We start from the raw sequence: 27,032 nt of genomic DNA on the forward strand, positions 1-27,032 counted from the left end.
GAGGGAATGAATATTGCTTCTGACCTCCCAGCCATGTCTCATATAGCTCCCTTTAACGGTGAGCCGTGTTTCTGTTAACTGAGACTGCACAGCCCTAGTTTCTGTGGTTGTCTACCTCCTCTATTGTACTGTAGATTTCCTTGCTCGATACTTTGCTTGACTTTTTTTTAACTGCACCAGCTGTGCTTAGTTTATTATCCTCATCATACTTTCTCCTGAATATCATCCTTGTACTTTTAATCAGTACTCGCTGGTTCTCATTTAGAACATTGCCATCCCACCTAAGGGAGCTGCATTTTGCTTTCCATGGCAATACTCAGCACAGACTCCCTTGATATTACATATTTGCAACCAATGGTCACATTTCTCCTTGGTTCATCTATTTGCTACTGCAGGTTCTGGGCAGGGTGAGATGTTGTAAGCAATTGAAGTTACAAATGTCAGTGGTAAGGCAAAGTTGGGTGTGATAGAGCAGGCGGGTAGCATTGCCCTAGTTTGTGAATTTCTACACAGTCTATCACCTCCTAGCCCTGTCCAACAAAGCCAGTACTTCCTCTAATGGGCCATCTCACCACCATTATTCCTGTACTATGGACAATTTCAAACTCAGACTTTTTGCCTGCTTGCCTCCAATTTTAATGAATTCAATTTTTGTTGGCCTTAGGACTTTGTGCACTTTACCTTTGCTAGGAAGTGCTAAAGTGCTTGTGCTGTGTCCCTAAAACATAATTTGATTTGTATATACCTAATTGGCATATTTCATTTATTTATAGGTCCCTAGTAAAGTGCACTACATGTACCCAGGGCCTGTAAATTAAATGATACTAGTGGATCTACAGCACTGATTGGGTCACACACTTAAGTAGCATGTTAAAAATGTCCCAACGCCTGTCATTGCAACCTGAATGCAGTGTTAAAGTGCCATGTTGACATGGCATTGAAAAAAATCAATTGCCAAGCCTTAAACTCCCCTTTTTTACATATGCCACCCCTAAGGTAGGCCCTGTGCAGGGCATTGGGCAGGGTGCTGTGTAATTAGAAGGAAAGACATGTACTTTTAAGTTGTACATGCCCAGGTAGTGAAAACTCAAAAAGTCGTTTTTCACTACTGTGAGGCCTCCCCCTCTCATAGGATAACATTGGAGACTCCTTATTACATTTAAAAGGCTTTCATTCCTGATTAGGAAGGTGTAGATCTGTCATGTTTAGTACCTTTGGAATTGTAACAATAAATCCTCTTTGATGTTAAGGTTGGATTTATTGTTACTATTTAAAAAATACCACTTTTAGAAAGTTGATTTTGTCCTCCTATCAGCCCTTTGTGCCGGCAGCCTGTCTCCAGTACACATCTGGAATGGGGTGACATCTGAGCTTTCTGCATTCCCTCTAGACAGCCACACACAGAGGGAGCTTAGGTGTGACTGGTAGGCCAGCCACCGTGGGCTGTTGTGGGCAGGATGGGAGAGAGGGGCTGGCCACAGCCTCACACTTACATCTGAGAAGGCTGTGTCCTGTCCCCACACAAAAGACATCCTAACACCCTATAGTGAGTCTGGAGCCAGGGAAGGAAGGCAGGACCTCTGTGCACTTCAAAGCCCTTCTTTGTAGTTTCTCCCACTTCAAAGACACCACTGGGTATAAGAACAGGTCTTCTGACCCTATGAATTCTGGATACTCTGACAGGAAGAAGGACTGCAGTGCTGCTACAAAGATTCCCACTCTTCTGGATTGCTTCTTTGGAAAAACTGCTTTCTTGCTGTTCTTACCTGCTGTCTGCTGCCCTCTTTGCTTGGGTGAGAAGGACCCACATCACTTGAGCCCAGAACCAAAGTGAATGTAAGGGCTTGCTGACTTTTCTCCTGTTTTCTGAAATCTCATGGCAAAAAACACTTTCAACTCATCACCTACTGCACCTGGATTCTACCAACTGTGAGCTTTACCTTGCCAAGTGGTGCCAATCCAGTCTTGGGCCCTTGGAACTGGGAATAAAGTGCTGCTCAGCCAAGAATAAACACACCATTGTGCTGCTCGGAACCGGCACATCTCCATTGATGCATCGCTGCTGCAAGGATCAAGTGCAGCGCATCTCCGACTGCACAGTGCATTATCTCTGTTTCCAATGCATCTCCAAATTTGCACGGCTTGGACCTAAAGCATCGCCTGCGTCCCAAGGATCAATGATGATGCATTGCCTCCTCTGCTCCACACATCTTCTTCGACATCAATGCAAACAAGGTACTTTTTCAGTGGGCCAAGGCCCCTGTATCCGACCCATGCTCCATTGCAGTTGGACTGACTTTTCAGATTTGACCCAGTCCAGTGCGACCAAATAGCCCCAGTGGGCGCTTTATGCTTTTTAGCACTACATTTCAGTTTATTTAAAAAAAAATCATATCTCAACTTCTACCTATTGGATTTTTGTCATTTTGGTCTAGTTCTATTCATTAAATTAAACTCTATTTTGCTAACTAAGCGTGGTATCTCTTTGTGTGATATTTTCACTGTTTTACCTTTTGAAGTTTTGCACAAGTACTAAACACCTTGGGCCAGATGTAGAAAGCTTTTTGCATGGTGCAAACTGCGAAAATCGCAGTTTGCGCCATGCAAAAAGCCTTTTGCGATGTACATTCACAATTTGCGAGTCGGTACCGACTCGCAAATTGTGAATGCGACTAGCAAATAGGAAGGGGTGTTCCGTTCCTATTTGCGACTCGCATCGCTATGCTAAATTGCTTTGTGACCGCGAATGCGGTCGCAAAGCAATTCGCAGTTACCACCAGTGTCACACTGGAGGGAACCCATTCGCAAAAGGGAAGGGGTCACTATGGGACCCCTTCCCTTTTGTGAATGTTGCCAAAAAGGGTTTTTCAGAGCAGGCAGTGACTCGCAAAAATGATTTGCAAAATCGGAAATTGCTACATCCGGCCCCTTGTCTCTTCAGTTAAGCCTCACTGCTCTGTGCGAAGCTACCAGGGTATGAGCACGGGCTAAGTTAGTGACTTACCCTGACTAGGATTGTGGTTCCTGCTTGGAGGGGTTGTACACCTCTGACAACCAAAAACCCGATTTCTAACAGGTGCTTCTAAAAACCCACTGATGGATTACAATTCTTTTTTCAGTGGTTGGTTTTCTTGTAGGTTCATTGTAATGGTAGCCTAACATTGCTTCTGTTGGCATCAAGCAAGAAGATGGAAGCATAAAGGATGAAATCTCAGTTTCTTGACATCAGAAATATTTGTAAATAAGAGTGGAACTCCGCTCCTGTTCACCTAGTAGTAAAAGGAAAACAACAGATACATTTTAATATGCGGGTGTTTTATTTTTGAACTCCAATTTTAATATGATGAGGCAAACTCCCCAGCAAAATGAGCAAGAACATTAAATGGGATATCTTTCATTTATTTTAAAATTAGAAAATGTTGTCAACTCTTTTCCGTATTTTGTGAAAGTAAGCCATTTGTCTTCTGAACACTCCCTTGTCATCAACTTGCTCATTTTAATATTAGGCACTCGTGTCTTTCTTCTTTTTCAGCCACTGTATTTCACCAGTAACGGCTGGCAGGATCTGCCCCTCTTACAGTGTGAACTCCAGCAGGACAGCAGTCACTTTTCGGTGCCCATTTATTCATCGATAGGTCACAGCCCACCATTATCAGGTATGTCTTTATCCAAAACAGGGGTATAAAGCTCAATGTGGCACTTCTTATTCAAGGCAGGCTTTTCTGCCATATGCTTTGTATGCTTCTTTCCTGTTACATGTCAGGAGTATAAGCAAGGATGTAAGATGCTGATCCTGCTGACGTTTTTACCTGTATCTACAATTAACAGGTCTTCTCTCTAGACCCTTTTGGACTCCAAATGCTCCTGCAATGCCGTAAGTGGGCAGAAGGGCCTTGGTGGCCTATGGAGGGTATTGTTCCCTTCTGACTGCTTCAGACTTTTTGATTACTTTTGGTTGCTATGTTAGAGAGTGAATGAGCTACTGGTCAGAGTTCATTGTATAGAGTCTGCCTCATTGCATCTGTGAGAAAGTCATATTTTTTGCCCCGATCAACGCCATTTTTTGACTGATACTGGTAGTTACTGACTCTGAATGTGCCCTGGGCCCTGCTAACTAAGCCCATGGTCTGTGCTCTGTTTAAAAGCTATATGGTAATTAGTGTAATTACAATTGGTTCAGACAGCCTACTTGTAAGACCCTAGCGTATGGTAGGGACTGTAGGTTTAGAGACTCCAGAGGATTTAATGGACTTACGTGTGTACTGATGTGGTGTCAGCAGTCATTTTAAAGCCAGTCCTGCCTTCGAGGCTGATTTTAAATAAAACTATGTCCAAATTCGACTTTGAAATTAAAAGTACCTCCAAAGTCTAAAACTATCTTTTTTATTAGATATAAGTCACCTCTAAGGTTTGCCCTAGGTGCTCCAAGGGTGGAGTGCCATGTGAAAAAAGGAGGGACATTATGAAATATGTTTTATATACCCTGGTGAGGGAAAAGCTGGCAATTTCGTTTTCCCCATTGTAATGCTGCTAGCTACAAAGGCTAACATGGGAAGGCTTTATTAAACTTTAATAGTCTAGCTTTTGACAGGAGTGAGGTAGATCACCACTTCAAAGTATCAAAATAATAGTTACAATAAATCCAACAACTTGCCATGGTCTTATTTAATATACCTAGTGCAGGAAAGTAGTTTTAGAAAGTGCTTTCCTGAAGTTACAGAGGAGCGTCTTCTGATTGGCCAGCCTTTGAGAGCATGAGCCAAGCTGCTCCCTAATTAGGTGTGAAGAGGCCTGGGGCTGAAACAATAGATACATCTAGTGGGAGGAGTTCTGTTGCCTGCAGTGGCAGAACAGGAAAGGAACTGAGTAGCCAAACTGGTCTTCAATGGGAGAAGCACATATAGTACAGGAACCAGGCCGAACCCCACTTCCTGCACCCCCAGCCAGGTGGGAACTTCTCTAATTTTATTAGGAAATGGACTGGAAGGGTAGGGTATGGAAAAGTAAGCTCCACCTGAGGGATGGGTTAGCCAGACCGGAACTTCAAGGAGAGAGCTTCTCCATTTTGATTTTTGTGAAGGTGTGCATTCTGGGACAGAACCATGCCTTACTTCTCAGGAAGTGGTCATCACAGAGGTTGGCAACATGAACCCTCCCCCCCTTGCCAGCCCAGAATCTGGAATAAATATGGGAGAGCTGCACTGCACCTCAGATCCCTGCTTGGAAACATCTTGAGAAGAAGGACTGCCCTGCTGAACCCCTGGACCACTCAAAGAGAGGACTGCGCTTAGAAGGACTGCACATGCTGCACTTTCAAGGCTTCACAAAAGAGGACTTTGCATGTCTTAAAGGATCAAAGAGTGGACTTCCTGATTAGCAAGCGGAAGTAAAGTGCTAGAAGAAGTCTCCTGCATCAACTACCACAGGACAAGTCCATCTGACCAGCTTTACCTGGACTTTTCTTGGATTGACTAGGTGCATTGTGGGAATTGTTGTCCCCAAACACCAAGAGGAACATCAGAACTTCTGGACCCCTGGCGGGTCTTATGGACCCTTCAAGCCCCTCAAAGTACCTTTCAGAAGAAGTTCTGAAAGTTTGGGAACTTTTTGACAACTTTTTAGAAAAAGCTCCAGTAGAAGACCAGCTTGTTGTTGAGAGTCAAGCCGCCTGTGTAAAACGATTGTTCTGACTAACTGCACTAGTTAGTCCCGCTGAAAGCTCCAGAGCTCCTCGCTGTCAACAGTGAAGATAAAGACTTGCAGGAGTTCACCGAGGCATCGTGCTGAAGCAGGCTGTCGACGTTGAACCGAAATCCAGATCCGAGGACCCAATCGCTCGATGTTGAGAGAAAAAGATCCAAAAAAGTGACTAAGGGCCTGATTCAGATATTGGTGGAGCAGTTACTCTGTCACAACAATGACAGATATACCATTTGCTGAAATCTAAATCCCATTATAGGATATGGGATTTAAATTTTGGCGAATGGGATATCGGTCAACGTTGTGACAGAGTAACCGGTCCGACAATATCTAAATCAGGCCCTAAGTGCGAAGGTAAAAACTTGACCGGCCCCAACCACATGTTGGGTCAGACCCATGCTCCTTCTCGACTGGCCTAAAACTTTGACTTGGTCCCTGTCTAGCGTAACCAGATAGTGGCAGTTGGCGCTTTTCACTTTTAGCCGCTAGAAATCACATTTTTGCATTTAATATATAATATCTCTTATTTCCTACATTGCATTTATGTCATTTTAAAGATGAAAATATTCTCTTTTTCTATAAATTGGTGTTGGATTTTTATCCTATATTGTGTCTTAATTATTTACTGTTTTGGTGATATTAAATGCTTTACAGACCTGTCTCCTAAGTTAAGCTTGCCTACTCAAGCTAAGCCAGCCAAGCTACCAAGGGCTGAGCAAGGATGAATTTATTGAAACTTGATTGGACCTTATTTGCAATTGTGGTATTATTAGTTGTAGGTACCTACCTGCTCCTATTAATAAACCGCCGTCCAACAGCATCTCACCTGTCTCCATTCCAAGATCATTTTCCCACAAACCAATCCCTTGTTGGTTGTGGAAGGAATCAAACAATTGATAAAGGTGTGTTCATTTGTGCTTTAGTTAGTTTGTGGCCGCAGGCAGAAATTTTGTGTAAGCTTTCGGTACGAACTGTTTGACTTTTCTTTGCATTTTTAGGATTGAGACTTTACCCACCGATTTTTGTTCTGGGCACAATTTGGCCGCTGCATTTAGCCTCTTGGCTCTTCCACCGGTTCACTTGTTTTTTTTAATGTCAATGACAGCTTTGTAGTGGCTCCCTTAAGTTTCCTGGGAATCGTTTCTATATTGGAATGTATTGTGCCAAGCGTAACAGTATATCAAATGTTAAGTAAATTTTTAATCACCAATACTTGCTGTTTGCAACAAATCTGTCTACAACCCTTAAAGCCACCTTTTCTGTTTTCATTCAAGCTCACCATGGCCCGAAGCACAAATTAAAGGCCACTTCTTTGATCAATTCTGAGTTTCCACCCATATGCCGAAATTGGTGGAACGGGTGATGATATTTACTCTTTGGCTCATTACTGGTATTAGTGACCAGTTTAGATGACTAATTAAAGGAATCTTAGTTATTTGTATGTATATTTTATCAGTGCTATTATGTCATAAGAAAACAACTAGGACCTTGTTGGATGCAATCCTATGAAGCTCTCAGCCAGGACATTGTAGGCCACCACCTGCTCTTGGGACCGCACAGGGAGTGGAGGAAGGAACAGTATATTCCAGAGAAGGACAGTGCAAGGACTACATGGGTGAAGACAAGTGACCATGAGGATTCTTTGGTCTGGCCTCTCTTGGGCTTACTTTGTGCCCATCAGTGACTAGCCCATTTATGTCTAATTTGTCAGGTTCACACTGCCAACCAAATCACATCTCCTTGCTCGAAATTATGATACCGTTCTTCTGTATTCTTGTTTCTTTTCAGCAGTCTATCATTTTACGACTCTAACGTTTTATAATGCCTAATATGAGTTATGTACACATTTGACAGTGGCACACAATTTGTTGAGTAGCAAAACCACCTAGCATGTCGTGGGTTGACTGCATCAACCACACAGGAAAACCCATTAGAAGGTGCTCCCTTTTTACCGCAACAAATAAACAATCGAGATGATCAGTGGATACGTCATTCTTGTTGTGAGTTACGAACTCCTCATTTTTCATTGTTCTTTTAAGATGCTCCTTGTGTGCCTTGAAGGTATGCCCTGCTGAGAACTGGCATGGTACGGTTGTCTTTTAAACTACGAAGAGCAATCACGAAATAATAAAATATTCTCCTCGGATCCAGAGACTCACATCATGTTCATGAGTATCCAGGTGGCTGCATGCTGGAAGTTAGGGGACCTTGGCTACTGGGTCTTGAACACCAAGACCTCCACTTGATTTACCAATCCTTCAATACTATACAAATTGTGAATTGCTATCAAGCTTGGATGAGATTTTTGATTTCATACTGAGATGGCAAATACATGCGAATCTGAGTAGGTTCAGCTCATTTTATAAAGACTTGCAAAGTACTTTATCACTGCATTGATGCCAATGGATGGTGGCAATCTTTTTTATTGCATTGTATATGTTTGCGTACGAAAGCCATCTAATATATTACTACGCCTTCTGCACTTAATGTTTGTTAATCCCTAGGTATTCATTATATTTGCCACAGCTTATTAATATCATGTTCTGTTTAATGTTAAAGATGCCTAATTTTGAGTTTGGCGGATTGGTCACTGCATCACAAACGTGGATGATATCACGTCTGCCTTATTACAAGTGTCATAGAATATAATGCAGTTGTAATAAGAGGACAGGATATCCGTCATGTTTGTAAGGGTAACCTGTCTGCCAAACTCTAAATCAGGCACTTTGTCTTTTGATTGCAAAATATTTATACACATTTTATCTGGATATGCACTTGTCAAAAGTTGCAGTGCGACTTAATATGCATTGGAAATGTTTCTTCCAGAGGATGACGAGCCTTCTGAAGCACCGAAGCAGGAGAGCAAATCTAGTGGTTTGGCCGCCTTGGGAGAGTTCATTATGCGTCAAAGTTATGTGAGCGCCTTGATTGTGATGATGGTAGGAGATAGCTGCGTTTCTACAACGTGTATATAACCTTGTCAGTATCCACATATGTTTGTGACATTAACCCTCAAGCAAACATACACCATGGGTAAGATGACAACACTTCACTTAGAGCTGATGTTATGTGTTCAGAAGTAAGATTCCAGTACCTTTTTTCAAAATTGCTTTTTTGGCTTTTTATGTGATTTGATTTAACACATGCTTTATTCAATCAGTCGATCATCAAAGCAAATATACAAGGAAGATAATAATAAATAAGATAAAATCCAAAATAGCATATAGACATAAATACATAAAATACATTCCAATTTAAAAGAAGAGAAAAAATCTTCAACAGTACACAATACAGCTACAGACCCCCCCCTGCAATTCTAAAAGAATAAAGATAAAAAGTATAGGCCGCTTATAATTAAGATACAGTCCTGATAACAGAATTGCGTATGCGCCATGCTGCCAGTAAATATTTGCTGACAGCGTAGATTAAAATCTTAGAGTGGTGGCTTTTTATAATCCTCAAGGCGGAAGCGCAGTCTCTTATCCCTATTTCACGACAGATATTACAGATCCACTTAGACCTGGGAAGAGAGTAAGCGGGACAAAAGAACATAAAATGTTCAACTGTTTCAGGCATTACGCCACAGACAGGGCATATATCTGTATCTGTTTTTGTGCCCCATCTGCACTTCAATGACTTCAGCGGCAGTGACCCGAAACGGAATCTGGCATATAGGCTTTTATCTAAAATATCGTGAATAGTATCTAGGTATGGTTCAAATTGTGGATACCATTTGAAGTCTGTGAAGAGATTGGTTAAGCTGCCATTGGCTCTATGGATAATGTAGTCATTACATACATAAGACCAATATACGCGCTTCAATACATTGGAGTGGGCTTTTTCCAGTTTATGTGGTTTTTCCCAAAAATCTCCGAGTCCTAATTTATTGAACCATCTAGATACGTGTATGACCCAGGGAATAGTGGTTGAGTTAGTTGGCTTTTTATGTTTTTTAACATGATGTTCTCTTGCTGTAAGTCCCTCCATTTCTACTTTGAGTGCTTCGATACCAACGAAGCATCCAAATAAAGTAAAATGGAAACAATCATTGACAGAGCCAATAGATCTGGCCTTGGTGGACCACCCACAAAGCTGTTGGCTTTGCGAAAGGCTGTGCGTGAACAGGCTTGCATGTAAGAATGTGGGCTGGGGGGTGGTGCTCCTGTTCTTTATTATGAAAGAAGGTGTCATCAAAATGTGTGAGCACAATCACATCCAGTCTTTCCCAGGCCAAAGTTCACTTACTATGTAAAACCTTTTGGACTCCCTCACCTCTGGCAAGGTTAGAGATCCTAGCAGAAAATAAGTACTGGAGTTGCAAAACAAATTTGGGTTCCCGCTCACATATGTTCTGTGACTGTGCACCTCTAGAAGACGTCTCAGATAGACTCTGTGCCTACAAAGAGAACATAGTACAAGGACACGCCTTAAGATCTCACCTTTTGCTGTTATAGGACCCTGTATAAACTGGGGCAATGTAACTCTTGGTGAAAGTGACTCATTATTGCTAGATCTTATGTTTACCTTAACACACAAAACAATATTACCTAAATGTAAAGACGTGACAACCACCTCTACTTGCATGTGGTGGGAGTGGCAGAGGTACATCACAGGAGCTGATCAAATCTTAGCACAACAATATCCCTGGAGATCAGCAAATTCCCTCTTTTGGGTAAAATTTGATGAATACTTGGGAAGGGTTAAGCTACATTGAGCTCATTCTTGATGTCTTTCCATGCTTTAGCAGATGTCGTTTGTAGATCACTACAACCCTCGTGTTTTCGAAATCCGTGATTTTTTGTTTTTGTTTTTCATATATCTTTTTTTGCATTTATATGAAATGAAAACAAGTATCCAATAGCCTGACAGTATACAACTGAACAAGTAGATGAGTAAGTGATACGTGCTTGCATCCCCAACCACAACAATAAAATTGCAAGCAGATAAGTAAATGGTGGTACAAGTCGGAGGTGGAGAGAGTTGGGGAGAAAAATCGCATACTGTGATTATATAAGAAAATCTGTGCATTGATTGCTGTCATGACCATGGGAGGCTGCTTTGGATATACAGGTGAAAAAACAACCAATACCTCAAACTACAAACCATTCTGGCTGGTAACATCCATGACAACTGTGGAAGCTTAGGTCTCTACATGGGGGGCATGAGAATGGGCAGATCAGATGTGTGGCGGGAGGCCTACTGTGTGGTGGTGGCGGGCCCAAAAAGAAAAGGCAGGGAGGAACTTAAGGGGGCCACGAACATTGGGCAGTTCCGACCAATGCAAGGAAATTAGGGAGAACCCTGGATTTGTCATCAAGCAGTGCGTGGTGTCCGGTCAGGAGCTATCTATACCAGGTCCTGGTGGGGATGAAGATGCCTCCTCTGGAAGGGATGGATTGAGCTTAAATTATATCTTCATTAGGTATGCGTCTCATAGAGTGCCAGCTGCACCACCCCACGTGATCTACGGTCTAAGATGAGGGCATCTGTCTCTGCTGCTACCCAACAGGAAAGTGTCCATAGCCAGCAGCCGATCAGCGGTGGTTAAGAGCTTTCTATGACCTGGCAATTAAGCGGTTAAAGAGTGTCAGTGTGAGTCTACAAACTTCAGATAATGCTGCTTCTGTTTTGTTTGCATCGTGACCCATCAGAGGCATATCACTGGGTTGAGTGGCAACAGGGTGTCAATTACGTCCGAGACATGTCCTAGCAACTGGGACCAGAGGAGTTGTAGGGGTGGACATTCCCTTTCATGTGGATGAAAATTGCATCAGCATGATTGCACCTAGGGCAGGCTGAGATCGTGTTTGGGAATATTTTGCTTAAACGGTGTGGCGTGAGACAAGTTTGGTGGAGATAGTTAAATTGTGTGAATTTCAAGCAGGCATTACGTGAAACCTGCTTCACCTGTTCAGAACCTTGGTCCACTGTTTATCAGTCAAGACCATGCCCAAGCACTCAACCTACTTGGTCTTGCTATGGATAAGGGGTAATATGTTCCCACTCATCAAGACCACATATAGCGCCAAGACGCCCCTTCAGTCCAATCCATGAGTTGGCATACAGTGGAGTCACTTGTGTAGTAGTGGTTCTGTGAGGCCCTGCTTCAAGAGCTCGCCCATAACTGATATAATGGCTTTATGTGCAAGGAAGAGCCCTACTTCCAGATCATATGTGTCTGTGGGGTCCTAAAAGGACAATAGCGTTCCGTCAGCATATAAGTCCCCTACTAGGGTAAGTCCCGGTTCCCTCCATGGGGTGCAACTCTCTGTTTGTAAGAGGTGTTTCAATTTGGGTATGCTCCACAGTGGTAGCTGAGAGGTATATGGAGGCAGTGTTTTTTGGGGGTAAATATACTGGCCCCAGACTAATTTAGCAGTGCACACCAGCTTACCGGGTGGGCAGGTTGGCGAGCCCGGTAAGAGGGCCATTCCAATATATCTTGGTCCCTGAGGTCTCCCTTCACCATAGTGCTCTCAATCCTGGAGTCATCTGCAATCCAGCTCATTGGCCACTGCAGCTGGGCTACTTCGACCGCCAGTCCACCCTCAAGCAAAGGCCGATGGAGCGTGGCAATGGAGACCCTCTTACAACCCGACCCCCACACGAGTTCTGTAACCAGGCTTCTTAGATTCTTGCAAATGGATGAAGCGGGCACCTCTGGTAGTAGAGCGAAAAGGTATAGAAATTGTGGGAGAATTAACATTTTGGCTTTTGATGCCCGCCCCATGGGAGAGAGGGGAAGCCGGGTCCAGAACGACATAGAACGGCGGACTGAATTTAAGGCCCTGTCATGATTACCCTCAAGGAGATCAGCATCAGAGTGGTATATGTTGACGCCAAGGTAGCAGAAGGTCTCAAAGGACCAAGGGAGATGCCCTTCCTCAGTCTATGCGGAGTGCTGGTTCAAGTGCACGGAGTGGAAAAATATAAGACTTACCCCAGTTTTCTTTCAAACCAGATATTTCCCCGAAGCGGTCAAGGAGATCATATAGGGCTGGTAGAACATCTATGTGGCCATGGAAATAGACCAATACATTGTCTGCGTATAAAGAGGTATTATGACACTCTGGGCCAATCCGGATACTCCACCCAGGACCCTTGTGTTGCAGTTGGACCTCAAGGAGCTCCATGGCCAGGGCGAAGAGCACTGGTGAAAGGGAGCAACCCTGGCATGTCCCCCTTTGAATGGGAAAAGAGCTGGAGATTTGGGTACCTGTACGGACTCGCACTCGAGGGTACGTGTATAGCAGTTTTATCCAACCTAGGAAGTTAGGGCCCATTCCTAGGAATTCCAGCATGTGCAGGAGATACTGCCAATTGAGCGTGTCAAATGCTTTCTCAAAGTCCAGGGAGACCGCCACCACGCAGTTGTCTCCCGGGACACCGCATCAATCATGTGACACAATCTGCATATATTGTAGCGTGTAGCTCTGTGAAACCACATTGGTCTGGATGTACAAGCATCGGTGCCTAGCATCGGAAGCAGTCTTTTGGCAAGACTCTTGCTCAGTATCTTATACTCAATGTTTAACATTGATAGTGGACGGTATGACCTTACTTTAAGTGGATCCCTACCTGGTTTGGGTAACACCACTAGGAGGGCCTCACACAGGGAGCTAGGTAGTGCACAAGGCGATGTGCATTGTTATACATTTCCAGTAGACGATGAGCTAGGCTAGTCCGATAAGTGGTGTAATATTCCACCAGGAACCCATCCATGCAGGGGGTTTTACCACGGGCCAGGTGACGAATCGTCATGTGGATCGCTTCTATTTGAATGGGCTGCTCCAGGTCCAACAATTGGAGTGGAGTCTATCTAGGGAGCGTTAAATCTTATAGGAATGCTCGGAGTCACTCTCGGTCAAGTTCAGGAGGAGAGGAGTACAACACCTGATAGTAACAGGTAAAGGCTTCGTTAATTCCTGCCTGAGTGTTTACAATTTGGGTTGTGTCAGTTCGTATTGCTTCGATAATGGTTCTGGGTGTTTCCGATCTCAGTAGCCATGCCAGTATACATCCTGGTTTATCCCCCTCCAGGTGTTGCCGAGTAAGATGAAACTTATAGTCTACAACGCAAAGGCATTTCAGGGCATTGCAATATTGGTATTGTGTGGCAAACGGGGGTATTGCCTCAGGGGACGAAACTGACTTTTTTTCCCAGTCACAGATGTGGTCTTCCTGTGTTGAAACCGTGCGTGTGAGAGAAGTCCTAAACAACCATGACGTGGCCACACATTGACCTCTCGCGACTATTTTCATGGCATCCCACTCAATCCCCAGTGACCCACAGTGTCTGCGTTTTCCGTAGTGTATGTAGTGATATGAGAGCCTGTCGCCTTCTTGAACGCTGTGTCCTGTAAGGCCTCTGCTCTAAGTCGCCATGTCAGTACTGAGGTCTGATCTCTACCCCACTGAAACATGAGTTTAAGGGGATCATGATCCGATAAAGTCCTGCCCAAGTATTCGAAATTCTGAGGGGCCAACAGTCTGCAGTGCAGAAGAAATAATCTAGTTGTGTATGGATTTGATGCTCAAGTGCATGGTATTCCCTTTCCCAGGATGGCCCAAGCACCAGACATCATAAAGATTCAAGGTGCTTGACCAAAGCCGGAAGTGCTTAATGCATGTATGCCGGTGGTGTTAGGGGGTGGAGGTACCGACCGGTCAAGGTCAGTCTCCTGTATACAATGGAAATCCTCTCCACAAAGCCCGGGGCTTGCGGGTTATATAAAAGGGTGGGTGAAAGTGAACTCAGGGACGAGCTTTGAGCCACGTTGGGGGCATATAATGAGATTAGCGTTAAGGGGTGGCTATCCAGCGTGCCATCTAGTAGGACACACCAACCTTCCTTGTCAATCTGAGTCTTTAATGAAGGGAACCTTTGGGGCAACCCAAATTAGAACCCCCGGCATATGCCGAATAACCTATCCCGTGTATCTGCCCACCCCATCATTTGTTCAGTCTATTAAGTTCTCCGGATGTGAGATGGGTTTCTGCAGATAAGCAAAATGTACCTGTGGCCTTCTAAGGTAAGTGTATACCCCGCGTCTCTTTGCAGGGTTTGCCGTACCCCAACTGTTCCAGGTTAAAGCGGTATACACAGTAGTATGTAAAGCGGTATACACAGTAGACATATTAGTGATATGTGGGAAATCCATGACGGTGGCTGCTTTTAAGTTTTTTCTTTGCTTTATACTTACATTTCATTTCTTTACCCATTTCTCTTATCTGTTTTCATATCGGATTATGGTCAGTGAAACAAGTAGCGCAAAGTCTGATGTCCTACAATTTACACAGTCATGACTTTAACTATCTCTCACATACAGGCAATTACCATATTTTCTATAATGTAACACATCCAGTTGTATAAGATGCTTTCCTTGGGATGTTGCATCGACCTTTGTTGTTTTTTCTCGCACCTATAACCTGTTTGGTAGATGATGTGAGATGGACCGGACTGAATTGTTTTCTTCACTTGTGTTTTTCTAAAACGCAATAAAATACTTTGACATTTTTGTTAAGGAAATACTGTAAGATCCTGACAAGGAAGACAGATGAGCGGGTAAATCGCTTAAAAGCGGGAGTGATGTTCCCGTTACAACGTGAGGCTTAGAAGTACAAGAAAACATTGTCATATGCTCAAGGAGAGGGTAATATGATGACGGGGCGGATATATATATATATATATATATATATATATATAGCTAACCTTCACTTATTTTATTAGCAATAACAGATATTCTGTTCGACCGCAAGGAATTTAAGAATCCCAGGAAAAAATGCTGTTTTGCATACTCGACTTCGTTTAGCCGCACGGCCATTTTAAAGGTAATTTCTTGCAATCTGGCGCCCTCTTCTGACAGTAGTATGCGCTAGCTGCCTTAAGTGACCTAGAAGTAGCACCGTCCCAGGGGAAATGGGTCCTAAAATGACATAAACGTAGGTCCGGCCCTGGAGAAATGGGTAATGAATGTTGTGGAAGAGCAAGTGAATTACATTTTACCAGGCCCCTTTCGAAAATAAAATTATTGCAATTAAATAATCAAAAGAACAAGCAAAATACAATTTGAGATGTCACTTGGGTGTCTTACCTCATGCTGGCCCCGCCTTTCTTCCTTAAATGTATCATTTCACCCTTTACTGATGACAGTTTTTATTTCGGGATTTTTCTTGAGTTGCTACCGTGAAAAAGATTAAGAAAAATTTGGTGAACCTGATGCAGAGGTTCTTGATTGTGATACTGGTTAAATAAGAACCGTATTTCCCATCTGAAATTGTATTGTATTGTATTGTATTGTAATAGTATTTATATAGCGCTTACTACCCCTGATGAGGCGTCGAAGCGCTTTTCGGCGAGTAGCGCGCTACTCCGGAACCCAAAAGAAATTAGTGGTGGATTAGTATAGGGAAATATGAGTACAGTTTTAGTATTATTATGAGTTAATTTGAGCCCCGGATGTGAGTTTGTTAGTTGGATTGACTGGAGTAATGGAGGGTGGAGGAGGGAAGAATCCAGGAGTGTTAATTGGGAGTTTATGGCAATAGGATTTAGGCTTGGGATGAGTAAAGGAGTTGCGGGTCTTTGGCCGTATACATTTCGTAAAACTCTATAAAATCTTTGCAAATTTCATGAAATTATTAGCTTTTTTAATTGGACGGAAAAACGTGCGCAAATATGCTTTATGGAGAAAATCATGTAAATATACTCTTTGCTGATTTTTCTTTGGCATATATTGAACAAAACAGATTGGGTTTCTGTAAAAGAGTTTCCCCACAAAAGCATGAGAACTTCACAAGACATATAAGTGCAATCAGTTGAACATTTATAAATTATGTGAGATTGCAAAATTATGACTTTCATCCAATTGCCCTGGTTAATTTCTAGTTTCAAATACCCAGATTGTTGCAAAACTCAGTTGTGCTCCTTTTGTCCGCTTCAAATGTATGACAGCCTGAGTTGGTTCTGCAGGGCTCTGCAGCAGCTCCTCATCTTATCCTTTCCGCTGTAGAGTTGCAAGCCTGCAGCACCTGACTGATTCCACAGACATAGGCCCATATTTATACTTCTTTTGCGCCGCATTTGCGTCATTTTTTGCCGCAAAAGTGGCGCAAACTTACAAAATATGATTGTATTTTGTACGTTTGCGCCGCTTTTGCGTCGAAAAATGATGTAAATGTGGCGCTAAAAAAGGTATAAATATGAACCATAGTTTACCTCTACTGTTCTGAGTATTGTTTGTAAATCTTCACTTCCACCTCACTTGCTCAACTTCTGGGACAATCCTGTTGTCCAAGCCAGGTTTTGAGCATAGAAACAAACTTGCCTAGTTCCCATAGATGACCCTTCGATGCCTATTGCCATTGTTAGCTAGCTCATCCTCTGTACCATGGGCCAGTAATCAGTTCTCTAATGACATGAAACATCACTACTGTTAGACTGAACATAGAGAATACATGGCCTTCTTTTCAGCTTCTTCTTTATTGCACGCTCATTCCAGGTGTGGAGCATCACCCACAACAGCTGGCTGACCTTTGTCCTGCTGCTCTGGTCATGCGTCATTTGGATGATGCGCGACCGGCGGCGCTATGCCATGCTCAGCGCGCCCTTCCTTGCCGCCTACGGGAACGTCTTGGTGGTCCAGAACTTCTTCGTAGGTCTGAACGTCAGACAGGAGGAGCTCTTTCCGGGCCTTCCGACCTCGGTCCTGATCGACTTTGACTTGAAGCCGTACACCATGCCTTGTGCGCATCTCTGTGCCAAGGTGAGTATGAGTGTTCACTGAGGGGCTCATCTGGGTTTGGGAAACGTATGTAGCACAAGTTTGTGAGCAAATGGACGTATAGTTTACCACCCAGATTCTCTTTGTTCTAGTAAAAGAATTATCCAAACCATCCACTTACGATCAGATTCCTGAAGGCAGTCACTGAATGATTTGTATATGTGTATGATTTTCAAGTATTGGAAGGCATGCAAGAAGGCCATCTTGTGTTATGTTTAAGCACTTGCTTTAAATCCATAAATGTGAAAGGTTAATGCAAGGGGGTCACTTTGGCCATAAAAGTTTGGTTGATGCTAACCTTCTTCTTGGGTGCACCTCAGATCCAAAATGTTCAGCCTCGGGGGCTTGGTGGTGGGCTCATCCTCAGCTCGAGTGTATTATCCCCTGGGAGAGTGAGTGCTGTTCCAGAGGAATGGATTTTAGTTCCATGATGTGCGTGGTGTCGTGTACTGACCTGTTCTCACTCTAAAACATATTTCCTGAGCTCCCCACGTCCCATTCGAATTCTTTGCTTTAGGCTGGTGCCCACTGGTTTGACTTAAATATGATGATGATGAAGGCAGGGGACAGTGGAGGTCGATTTAATAATAACATTAACATTTTCTTCTGCCTTGAGAAGTCTCATATTTAAAACATGCATAAAGTCAGGCGTGGATGTCTCCGGATGCCATCTTGCCATTAACAGACGTACTGGAATTTTGACATGGTGAAAGTCACTCAGATTCCCCTGAATGTATTTTGTGTTTGTATGAGCAATCAGATGCAAATCTTACAATAAATAACTGACATTTTAGAGGGCTGGGAAAAAGGGATGAGGTCAAAGCTGGCAAATTCATTAGGTGCTGCCATTACTGGCCTTGACATCAGTCAATAAGTCAGTTTATTTTCCCGTCCTGTGACACTGGCTCATGAGCTGGGTGAGTGCCAATAACTAGAGTTATTGATTGAGCAGTCAGTGGTGCATCTCCTTAGCCTCCCAATAGTACCAACCACTGGTTACAAGTCCAAAGGCATAAGCGCACTGTACAGAGAGGTTTAACGCTTACAGAGCATGCGCAATGGGCAAATAATGTCGACTATTGTGTTAAAAACAGGTGTCATGTGTTCTCATCACACTGATAAAAACAGTAAGTTAATCTGTATACAAACCAAAACAAAGCAACAAAAACTACCTTTAAAAAAATGAGAGATCTATCTGGCTGTGGAATAGGGGGAAGCAGGTAGCAGAGGAATCATGAGAAGACAAGGGATCTTGGTGTGAAGAAGGTCCACGGCACTATAACTAAATGACACTGATGGAGAGAAGGGAACATTAGTAGAGACAAAAGAAGAGAAGGAAAGGACTGGATGAGAGAATGCAGACTGGAAGGCGTCTTTGGAAGAGAAGTAATTCCAGTGCTCTCTTAAAAGTGTCGAGCGAGTGATGCGTAGAGCAGATGGGAGAGAAGTCTGTTTTCTGTGTGCCCTTTAAGAAAAAGTCTGTGCCATTGCATGCTTCTTCTTGAACTGCCCAAGTTCCGCGAAGCAATCTAGCCTGGCTGTTTTTAGTCTAGATGCAAAATATCAGCGGGTGGAGTTGGGCAGGATTTTGTGCGTAATGCAAGCAATCTTGTAGAGAGCTCTGGCTTCCACTTGAATATATTGGAGCATTGAAAGTACCAAAGAGATGTGCTCTCATTTTGTCATCCTTGGAACAAAGCCTTCAGCTGCAAGTAGGAGGGAGTTGAGTTTCAGGGAGACTGTCAGAAGAGAGTTACCTTAGTTAATCCATCAGGATGCTAGAAAGTGAACAGATTTTAGGCAATCAAAACTACTACTTGAGCAAGAGAGGTTAATCAGGTCGGTTCAGTGAGGCCGAATATGTGGTGTTAAGCATTTAGCTCTATCCCCAACAACAGGATTCAGAAAGTAATTTGAGGGTTTAACTCTGGTTATGATCTTTAGTAGATCAGAATCTAAGGGATGACTTTGACCAATTGTGTTAAACTTTACACAAAAGATGAAGGTCCTTTTGAAGTCTCTGGGGCCAGTTAGAGATCGTAAAGCGGGGTCACTTTTATGTTTGAAAAAAATCAGCAAACGTTTCAGATTGGCCTTGTGTCTTAAAATAGCGACGTGGTTGTTGGTAGCTTTGGCTATATTAAAAGCCTGTTTTGGCTGGCTTTTGGCAGAATCAATCTAGGATTGGAGCCTCACATGCCCGGTGTATTTATATTCTTTCATGCTTTTTCACCTAATTTTTGGCAATTAAATTCTATTATTTTCACTTTTCAAGATGTTTTAACAATAGATTGACTTTTTCAATTTACATTTTATAATGTGCTGTTACTAGGTAACAGCATCACTGCTGAATGCAGAACAGAATTCACGAGTTGAGGTTCAGCAAGTAACGGAGTAAACCAGTGGCATACCAAACCTTGATGGGGCCCCCCTGTAAGGTACCTGGAGGCCTCCCCTTGGATCCATTCAGGGGCCTGTCGCCCGTGCACAGTCTACCGTGCTGAGGTCGTCTCCAGGAGCTGCGGGGGCCTTTGTTACGCCTCTGGAGTACACTTGTTGCTATTCAAACAACAGCTGAAAAGGTTAGCATCTGGATGGGAATATGTTATGTAGATGCGTCTGGTATAGTACGAAGCTGCGCACTGTAGCCTTAATCCGAAGTCTATGCCATGGTGCGGGAGGGTGTAGTTGCATCTAAAGGAGCCCATTGGTCTTGGTGAGACTAGGGTAGGTCCTGTAGCCTTGACAGAGTTGTAGGCACTGCCGCCGGTGTGTCGTCTAGTCACAAGTAGAGTAGATGCTTTTCCGCTTTACGAAGCCTGTGCTGAAGCTTCAGGACCTGTTTTGGATTATGGACTGCTGAGCATCAGATGTAGCATCTTTTACCTGAGTTTGAGTGTTGTGGCCTCAGAAGGAGCCTCTTTTATATCACAGTGGTGCAGTAGCCCCTCGCACAGCCTCTTGCACATCAGTGGAGGGTGTTGTGGTCTGAAGCGGAGCTTCTTTTACATCGTAGGAGGCACTGCAGCCTCAGACAGAGCTTCTTTTATGGCATCATCGGAGGGACCTGGTCTCAGAGAGAAGCTCATTTTACATCACAGGGATGTTTAGGTCTTCAGCGTGTCATCTTTTACATCATGGGGATGTTTAGGTCTTCAGCGTGTCATCTTTAACATCATAGGGTGTTGTGGTCTCAAACAGAGCCTCATTTTTAAATCAAGGGGGTGTTGTGACCTCAGAGGGAGCCACTTTTAGATCACGGGTGTCTCGTGGTCTCACATGGAGCCTCACTTTGCAACATGGGCCTACATACATCCGAAAGTGTAAGCATCTTTAAGACAATAGGTTATCTTTCCCTCTTCTATTTTCTTCCATTTCCGTAATATTTATCGGTTACTTATGTCCTCTCATGACTATTGTAAAATTTGATATTATTTTGTAAATATTATAAGATCTCTTTGTTGAGGAGTGGTAAATAAATGTAACAAATAACTCTTATGCCGCAGATCTTCTATGCATTCACGTTCTGGCTTCTGCTGCGACAACATCTCATAGAAAGACAGAGGCAGATGGAAGAGAAGGCGAAGCCTCTCAAAGAAGTGAGCGTTGAAGGAAGTGGTAAGGACAGCGTTCAATGTCACACAAGGAATTTACAATGCACAGGCTATACACATAATATGTCCTAATGGGTTTGTCTTTTACACAGAGCATTTGTACTGTTCCTTGGTGTGTGTGTGTATATTTAACTTGGTGCCTGTATATGAACAGGGCGGGGGTGAATCTAGCCAAATGAATGTGCTCAGATAGATTGCCAGGGTTCGCTTGTGCTCATTAGTAATGCCTCAGGTGTAAACATGGAAAATTTGATGCCCCACCCTTTTATATTTTATAGTGTAAGAGATATCCAGAGAAACTCATTTTGCTTATATACAGCAATGCATTCAAAATACCCAGCAAGGATTACAGACAAAGGGGGTCATTCCAACCCTGGCGGTCGGTGTTAAAGCGGCGGCCAATCCGCCAACAGGCAGGAGGTCAAAAAAATGGAATTCTGACCCTGGCGGGAACCGCCAACACAGCCCGCCACTTTAACACTCCGACCGACACGGCGGGGCAAACAAACAGCGCAGCGGTCACCGCCAACAGACAGGCGGCAGACAATGTACCGCCCACCCTATCACGACCCACCAATCCCCCACCTTTTCCGGGGTGGGAGCCCCGCCGATAAAAACACGGCGGAAACAGATCACGAACGGGAAAACGCTCACCTCTATACACTCCACGAGGAATCTGGACAGCATGAAACCCGAATTAAACATCCTACCAGCGATTGTCTACCTGCTCCTCTACCAGGAGCACGAACGCCGCCGCAGGAGACAACGGTGAGTACTGCACCTACGACACAGGGGAGGAGAAAAGATTACGGGCACACACATACGTGACACCCCCCCCCCCCCCCCAAATCCCCACACACCAATGAAGATCAACAAGTCAGATTTACACCCCCCAAACCCCCGGAATAATTCAAAGACAAAATAAAATGATCATTAAAATAGAAGTATATTAAAGCATATTTGAACTTAAGTGAAATATTACATTATTAAAACAAATTAATCACAACATGAAGAATATGAACATAGTCCAAAAGTCCGGCACATATTGGCTACATGCCATTGTCCGTGGGCCAATGTGCATAAACACATGGGCAAAGCCCACACACGAGACCCGATTCCATTGGAGAGAACACTGCTGGGGCATCAGATAATTAAACCACAGGCACCTCAGGGGGAAGGGAAGGGGGGCACCTCAGCCACATGAGTCCACGACGCCAGATCCACGAGGGGCCTCCATGCCCACTGTACCATCCTGGGGAGTGCAAAGCCACAGTCTCACAAGTCTCTACAGTGGGTGGATTGCCCACTGTACCATCCTGGGGAGTGCAAAGCCACAGTCTCTCAAGTCTCTACAGTGGGTGGCTTGCCCACTGTGCCATCCTGGGGAGTGCAAAGCCACAGTCTCTCAAGTCTCTACAGTGGGTGGTTTGCCCACTGTACCATCCTGGGGAGTGCAAAGCCACAGTCTCACAAGTCTCTACAGTGGGTGGATTGCCCACTGTACCATCCTGGGGAGTGCAAAGCCACAGTCTCACAAGTCTTTTCAGTGGGTGGATTGCCCAGTGTACCATCCTGGGGAGTGCAAAGCCACAGTCCATCTGGTGGATTACAGACTCCACTGGTTATGGAGGAGGCATGGTGCCCAGAGTGCTTCGTGAAGCCCTGCCCGACACAGATCCGGCCCTGCCAATGGGCCAGCGGTGCTTGAGATGAAGGCCCCAGCGGAGCGGTGCTTGAGAGGAAGGGCCCAGCGGAGCGGTGCTTGAGATGAAGGGCCCAGCGGAGCGGTGCTTGAGAGGAAGGGCCCAGCGGAGCGGTGCTTGAGATGAGGGGCCCAGCGGAGCGGTGCTTGAGAGGAAGGGCCCAGCGGAGCGGTGCTTGAGATGAAGGGCCCAGCGGAGCGGTGCTTGAGAGGAAGGGCCCAGCGGAGCGGTGCTTGAGAGGAAGGGCCCAGCGGAGCGGTGCAGAGACGGCGGGGCCCAGCGGAGCGGTGCTTGAGAGGAAGGGCCCAGCGGAGCGGTGCAGAGACGGCGGGGCCCAGCGGAGTGGTGCTTGAGATGAGGGGCCCAGCGGAGCGGTGCTTGAGAGGAAGGGCCCAGCGGAGTGATGCTGAGACGGCGGGGCCCAGCGGAGCGGTGCAGAGACGACGGGGCCCAGCGGAGCGGTGCTTGAGAGGAAGGGGCCAGCGGAGCGGTGCTTGAGAGGAAGGGCCCAGCGGAGCGGTGCAGAGACGGCGGGGCCCAGCGGAGCGGTGCTTGAGAGGAAGGGCCCAGCGGAGTGGTGCTTGAGAGGAAGGGCCCAGCGGAGCGGTGCAGAGACGGCGGGGCCCAGCGGAGCGGTGCTTGAGAATAGGGGCCCAGCGGAGCGGTGCTTGAGAGGAAGGGCCCAGCGGAGCAGTGCTGAGACGGCGGGGCCCAGCGGAGCGGTGCAGAGACGGCGGGGCCCAGCGGAGCGGTGCTTGAGATGAGGGGCCCAGCGGAGCGGTGCTTGAGATGAAGGGCCCAGCGGAGCGGTGCTTGAGATGATGGGCCCAGCGGAGCGGTGCAGAGACGGCGGGGTCCAGCGGAGCGGTGCTTCTCACGGCGGGGCCCTGTTCAGCGGTTCTTCTCACGGCGGGGCCCTGTTCAGCGGTTCTTCTCGCGGCGGGGCCCTGTTCAGCGGTGCTTCTCACGGCGGGGCCCTGTTCAGTGGTTCTTCTCACGGCGGGGCCCTGTTCAGTGGTTCTTCTCACGGCGGGGCCCTGTTCAGCGGTTCTTCTCACGGCGGGGCCCTGTTCAGCGGTTCTTCTCACGGCGGGGCCCTGTTCAGCGGTTCTTCTCACAGCGGTGGTTGTCTTGTGTTCCTAGGGAACCAGATCTGGGCAATCATTCCCGCTCTGTCGCCATCCGACCTATCGCTTGCAGGGCCCTCCTGTGCTGGACTCCTGGGCCCGTGGGTGTCCTCCGTCACACCCCAAATGGGGCTGGTGGGGCCCTCCTGGGCAGCTCGCCTGCTGCCAGACTTCTTCGCCCTGCTGCCCTTGCCCTCCTTGGACGAATCTCTGGGGCCCTTGCCTCCCTTGGAAGTATCTCTGGGGCCCTTGCCCTCCTTGGATGAATCTCTGGGGCCCTTGCCTCCCTTGGAAGTATCTCTGGGGCCCTTGCCCTCCTTGGAAGTATCTCTGGGGCCCTTGCCCTCCTTGGACGAATCTCTGGGGCCCTTGCCTCCCTTGGAAGTATCTCTGGGGCCCTTGCCCTCCTTGGAAGAATCTCTGGGGCCCTTGCCTCCCTTGGTGGATGGGCCAGGTGATGGTGCAAGGCTGGTGTCCTTGGGGGCAGCCGTCTCAGACCTGTGGCGCCGGCCCTTCACTTTTTTGCTTCTTTTCCCAGGGGGTGGGCTGTCTGTCCCCTTGCTGCTGGCCGATGTTCCTGCCCTAGGAGCTGGTGGACTCCAATAGCCCTGAACGATGGTCCTAGTAGGTGCAGGGCTTGTGGTGGCTGAGGTGCTGGTTGGAGTCTTACGAGATGGAGGGGGTGGGTCAGTTGTTGGAAAGAGGTCAAGGTTGGAAAGGAAAATCAATTCAGAAAGACAGGGACGGGTAGTTGTAGTGGGTATGGGAGTGGAGGAAGAGGATGTGGTTGTAGGAGAGTCAAGTGTGCTGTCTTTGGGTGCAGGTGCTTGTGACGGAGGCTGTCGTGAGGTGGATGGCTGTTGGGTGGGTGGCTGCCTGCGCTTGTGTGGTTTGGAAGAGGGGGTGACAGACACACTGGGAGAGGACACAGGGGACGTGTAAATGGTAGTGGGGGTGGTGACTGCACGTGTGCGGACTGTTCTGGTGGGTGTGGTGGTGATGGACGTACTGGCTGATGGTGGTGTGCATGCAGGTGTGAGTGGAGACGTCACAGGGAGGGAGGAGGGAGACGAGGAGGAGGGGGACACAGTGGAGGCAGTGGGTGTTGCTGTGTCTGCATGTGGATGTTGCTTGGGTGAAGGCTTGTGTGATCTGTGGTGCTTATGTCTGGATGAGCTACCCTTGGGTGTTGATGTGTGTGCAGGCTGGTCTGTAGGTGTGTCTGGGATAGGCAGAGGAACAGGGGAGTGGGACTGGGTTGAGGAAGTTGGAGGGGGGAGGCTAGACACAGGGACAATTGCTGCTGTCAGTGCTGAGGCCAGAGCGTTGAACGATCGCTGATGGGCAGCCTGACCCGAATGAATGCCCTCCAGGTATGCATTGCTTCAATGCACCTCCCTTTCCACCCCCTGGATGGCATTCAAAAGGGTAGACTGCCCAACAATGAGCGTCCGGAAGAGGTCAATGACCTCCTCACTGAGGGCAGCAGGGGTAACTGGGGCAGGACCTGAGGTGCCAGGGGCGAAGGAGATGGCCGGCTTCCTGGCCGAGCGGGCACGGGGCGAAAGCTGAGGGGCTGCTGGGAGGGCGGAGCTGGTGAGCTGGGTGGCGGCTGTACCTGTTTTTGCGATGGGCACGGATGGTGCCACCACCACAAGGGAGCTCCCTTCCGAGGACGTGTCAGTGTCGCTGACGTCTCCACGGGTCCCCGTTGTGGAGCCCCCTCGCCCTCCGTCTCACTGGTTAAGTCCGAGTCGGTTGCAGGGCCCTCCGGGCCCATGTGAGATGCAGCTCCCTCGTGCGCCGATGCCACTTCTCCTCCGCCTGATGATGCTAATGCACACATGAGCAGGAAAACCAAAAGAAAGGGGGGGAGAGAAGAAAGAAAGACATGTTGAGTGCATGCATTGGCGGTACCGTTGGCGGAGAGGACAGACACAGAAGCCCCCTGCACTACGCCGCGCACTCGAGGTACACTACTCAATTATTGTGACTTGGCCTACAAGTCTATGGACAACAAATGCACACATAGGTGAGCCCAGGCCATGGATAGCTGTACTTAGCACCCTACAGAGGTGGGGGGCGGGGGCACAGGGCCATGTCTAATGGAGGGGTCTAGCCTACAGAAACCGCCCTGGCCTAGAGATAGCCACAGCCCTCCTCCCCCACCCAGACGCCTCCACTGTGCGCTAATATAGCAGAATGTGCTGATACTCACCCCCTTGTGTCTGCTGTGATGTCCTCACGCGCCCATCCAAATCGGGGTAGGCCACCGCCAGGATCCGGGACATCAGGGCGGTCAATTGACGACTGGCACCCCTCCTACGTTGGGAGGCCATCCCCAGCAGAGCCTCGGCGGTCTTTCTGCTCCCGCGGCGGATGTCCTCCCACCTCTTGCGGCAGTGGGTGCCCCGTCTGTTGTGGACCCCCAGGGCCCGGACGTCCTTGGCGATGGCACGCCAAATGTCGATCTTCTGATGGGCGCTGACCTATGTGACATGGACAGGGTGGAAAAAGAAATATCATCACTTTTCTGCATGGTCGATGTGAGTGGCCCCCCCTCCCCAACCTTGCCATGTGGCACATGCTCTCATCTGTCGTGCGTTGCTATCCTCATACGCTCCCCTCCCCACCATCTTACATCCACCCCACTCAACACAGGCATAGCCCATACTACGTTCTCCCAGTGTACTTACCTGTTGGTCTGGAGGACCGTAGAGTAGCGCATACTGGGGGAGGACCCCATCAACGAGTTTATCCAATTCCTCAGATGTGAAGGCAGGGGCCCTTTCCCCAGTCTCAGCAGCCATTGTCTCTTCCAGACCGAGTTCACAGCAGCACTTGCAGTATCCTCTCCTGTGGATGATCAGGTCTCGAGTGATTAAGCAGTTAGAAAATGGCGATCATGCCCGCGGCGGTGCGTACCGCGGCGGTGCGTACCGCGACCGCCGGCGCACATCGTCATTGGCTCCTGAGACCCATAGGGTTCTATGTTAACCAATGCTGCTTTGCGCCGCGGTCTTCGACCGCCTACCGCCACGGTGTGCCACGCCAGCGCATTGACCTCACATCTCATTGTCACACTTCACAGGTCAGGCAGCTGCC

General features: G+C 46.8%; 1 protein-coding gene across 2 annotated transcripts in view; it reads left to right on the forward strand.

Moving 5' to 3' along the window:
• LOC138303899 (piezo-type mechanosensitive ion channel component 2-like) overlaps positions 1-27,032 on the forward strand; it is a 733,706-nt gene that overhangs the window by 152,342 nt on the left and 554,332 nt on the right. The window contains exons 10-13 of one of the 2 annotated variants that reach the window (XM_069243434.1): positions 3,533-3,656; positions 8,527-8,639; positions 17,202-17,465; positions 20,990-21,101. In XM_069243434.1, coding sequence (XP_069099535.1) covers positions 3,533-3,656; positions 8,527-8,639; positions 17,202-17,465; positions 20,990-21,101 — 613 coding nt within the window. The remainder of the gene's footprint in view (positions 1-3,532; positions 3,657-8,526; positions 8,640-17,201; positions 17,466-20,989; positions 21,102-27,032) is intronic. The other variant, XM_069243435.1, reaches the window with a different exon arrangement.

The sequence above is a fragment of the Pleurodeles waltl genome, chromosome 7, assembly GCF_031143425.1.
Source record: "Pleurodeles waltl isolate 20211129_DDA chromosome 7, aPleWal1.hap1.20221129, whole genome shotgun sequence".
Lineage (NCBI taxonomy): Eukaryota > Metazoa > Chordata > Amphibia > Caudata > Salamandridae > Pleurodeles > Pleurodeles waltl.